The 2,002-nt window shown below is 51.7% G+C and overlaps 1 protein-coding gene across 1 annotated transcript; it reads right to left on the reverse strand.

The window, feature by feature from the left end:
* Window positions 1-594: 594 nt before the first annotated feature.
* LOC121939105 (ATP-binding cassette sub-family G member 1-like) lies at window positions 595-1,700 on the reverse strand (the record flags this gene model as incomplete). The annotated part of the gene is made up of 4 exons (XM_042482233.1): window positions 1,611-1,700; window positions 1,369-1,527; window positions 1,143-1,261; window positions 595-757 (listed from the first exon to the last, which is right to left on the reverse strand). Coding segments are annotated over exons 1-4 (531 nt in total), but the record flags the coding sequence as incomplete, so codon positions are not given.
* Window positions 1,701-2,002: the final 302 nt, after the last annotated feature.

Consider the following 2,002-nt stretch of genomic DNA (forward strand, 5'->3'; position numbering starts at 1 on the left):
ACAGTCGGGTACAGTCGGGTACACTCGGGTACACTCGAGTACAGTCGGGTACACTCGGGTACAGTCGGGTACACTCGGGTACAGTCGGGTACAGTCGGGTACAGTCGGGTACACTCGGGTACACTCGAGTACAGTCGGGTACACTCGGGTACACTCGAGTACAGTCGGGTACACTCGGGTACAGTCGGGTACACTCGGGTATACTCGGGTACACTCGGGTACACTCGGATACACTCGGGTACAGTCGGGTACACTCGGGTATACTCGGGTACAGTCGGGTACACTCGGGTACAGTCGGCCGCGTTCGGCTGTCGTTAATCACTTCCACGCTGCTCTATGGGCCAGTAGATCCGGGTATTTTACACTTTTCTGATCCCGGAAAAAGAGTTTTCTCTGCTTCATGCGTCACTGAGCAGCTCTCATCATCATTTGGCCCAAAAACCCCCAAAGTAATAAAATGTCTTTAAAACCTGCATGTTTATTAAGGGTTCTACCTAGAACTGGACATACACAGCTAAACCTTCAACCATCTCTGAAGGGTTCCACCCAGAACTACCTATGAGAGGTTCTACAGAAACGGTGTAACGGTCTCACCCAGAACCATCTCTTCCCCCTTTCGCACCAAAATGAACTCTGGTTCTTGAGCCGGTTCAGATCTGGGGAACCAGCCTGCGTTTTCTCCAGATTTTGAGCAGAACCGTTGGAACCAAGAACGGACTGACGGAGGCCGTGATGCATCAGAACAGCAGCAGGTCGACTGTGGTTCCATCCAGAAACACACGTGGATCAGCTGTTATTGACGGGAACACCGAGCGGACCTTCTCCTGTCCGGAGAGTTCGACTCAAACTTTTTAAAAAAATATATTTTTGGTTCCAGTTGAGAACCAAATTTCGAGGTTCAAAACCAGTTTATTTTTGGAGGAAATGCTCTGAACGGTTCAAAATGAGGAGCAGGAACCACAACACAACTGGTTCCATGTTGGTGGAAAAGGGGTTCTATACAGAACTTTTACACCTCCAAGGAAGCTGACAAGAACCGACCCTGGGGGTTCTACTGAGAACCCGTTTAGCCTGCATGGGTTTCAAGATCATTTGTGTGTAAATTAAAGAGGTTTTGAGGTCAGAGGTCGCAGCGCCCCAACCTGACATAGGAGATGTAGGACATCCACTGCAGGTACCACGGGATGGTGTCGAAACTGACGAAGAACCCAGAGAACAAAAGAACCGGGATCGCTGTGACCGGACCCACGAAGGTCGCCACCTGCAGGACGCAAACAGACACAGCTGAGCGTGCGCACACAAGCACACACACAAACACACACAACTGAGCAGACGCACACACACACACACACACACACACACACACACCTGCAGCGAGGTGGACGCGGCTCCAATCAGCAGACCCAGACTCTGAGCCACCAGAGACGTGAGGACGCCCAGAGACAGGAAGAGGAAGAAGCGTCCGGCATCCGGAGGCTGAGCCGTCATCCAGTATACGATGCTGCAGTAGACCACCGGGAACACCACCTGCACAGGTACGGGACAGGACTCAGACCCAGACCACAGACGGTCAGGACGCAGAGGACACAGAGCCGCAGAGACGTGCTCACCTGGAAGGGGACGTCCGCCATGGTTTTGGCGAGATAATACGCCTTCAGACTATACCAGTAGTTCAGGTGTTCCCTCAGAAACACGCCCATCTCCAGAGGAACTGCAGCACACACACACACACACACACACACACACACACACACACACACACACACCACACACACACACACACACACACACACACACACACACACACAGGTCAGCGTTCACACCACTCTGCCCATGGCAGTGATACTAAACCTAAGGCCTGCGGTCCAGATCTGGCCCCTGGTAGGGCTCCTGGTGGCAACCGACAACAACTGTCTGTCACGTTCTGCACACTTATTCTTTTTAATGCTCTTTTTAATCTTTGTGGCTTTTTGGTTTGTTCTCTGCACATATTTTTATGATC

This window comes from Plectropomus leopardus, unplaced genomic scaffold (genome assembly GCF_008729295.1).
Source record: "Plectropomus leopardus isolate mb unplaced genomic scaffold, YSFRI_Pleo_2.0 unplaced_scaffold410, whole genome shotgun sequence".
Taxonomy (NCBI): Eukaryota; Metazoa; Chordata; class Actinopteri; order Perciformes; family Serranidae; genus Plectropomus; species Plectropomus leopardus.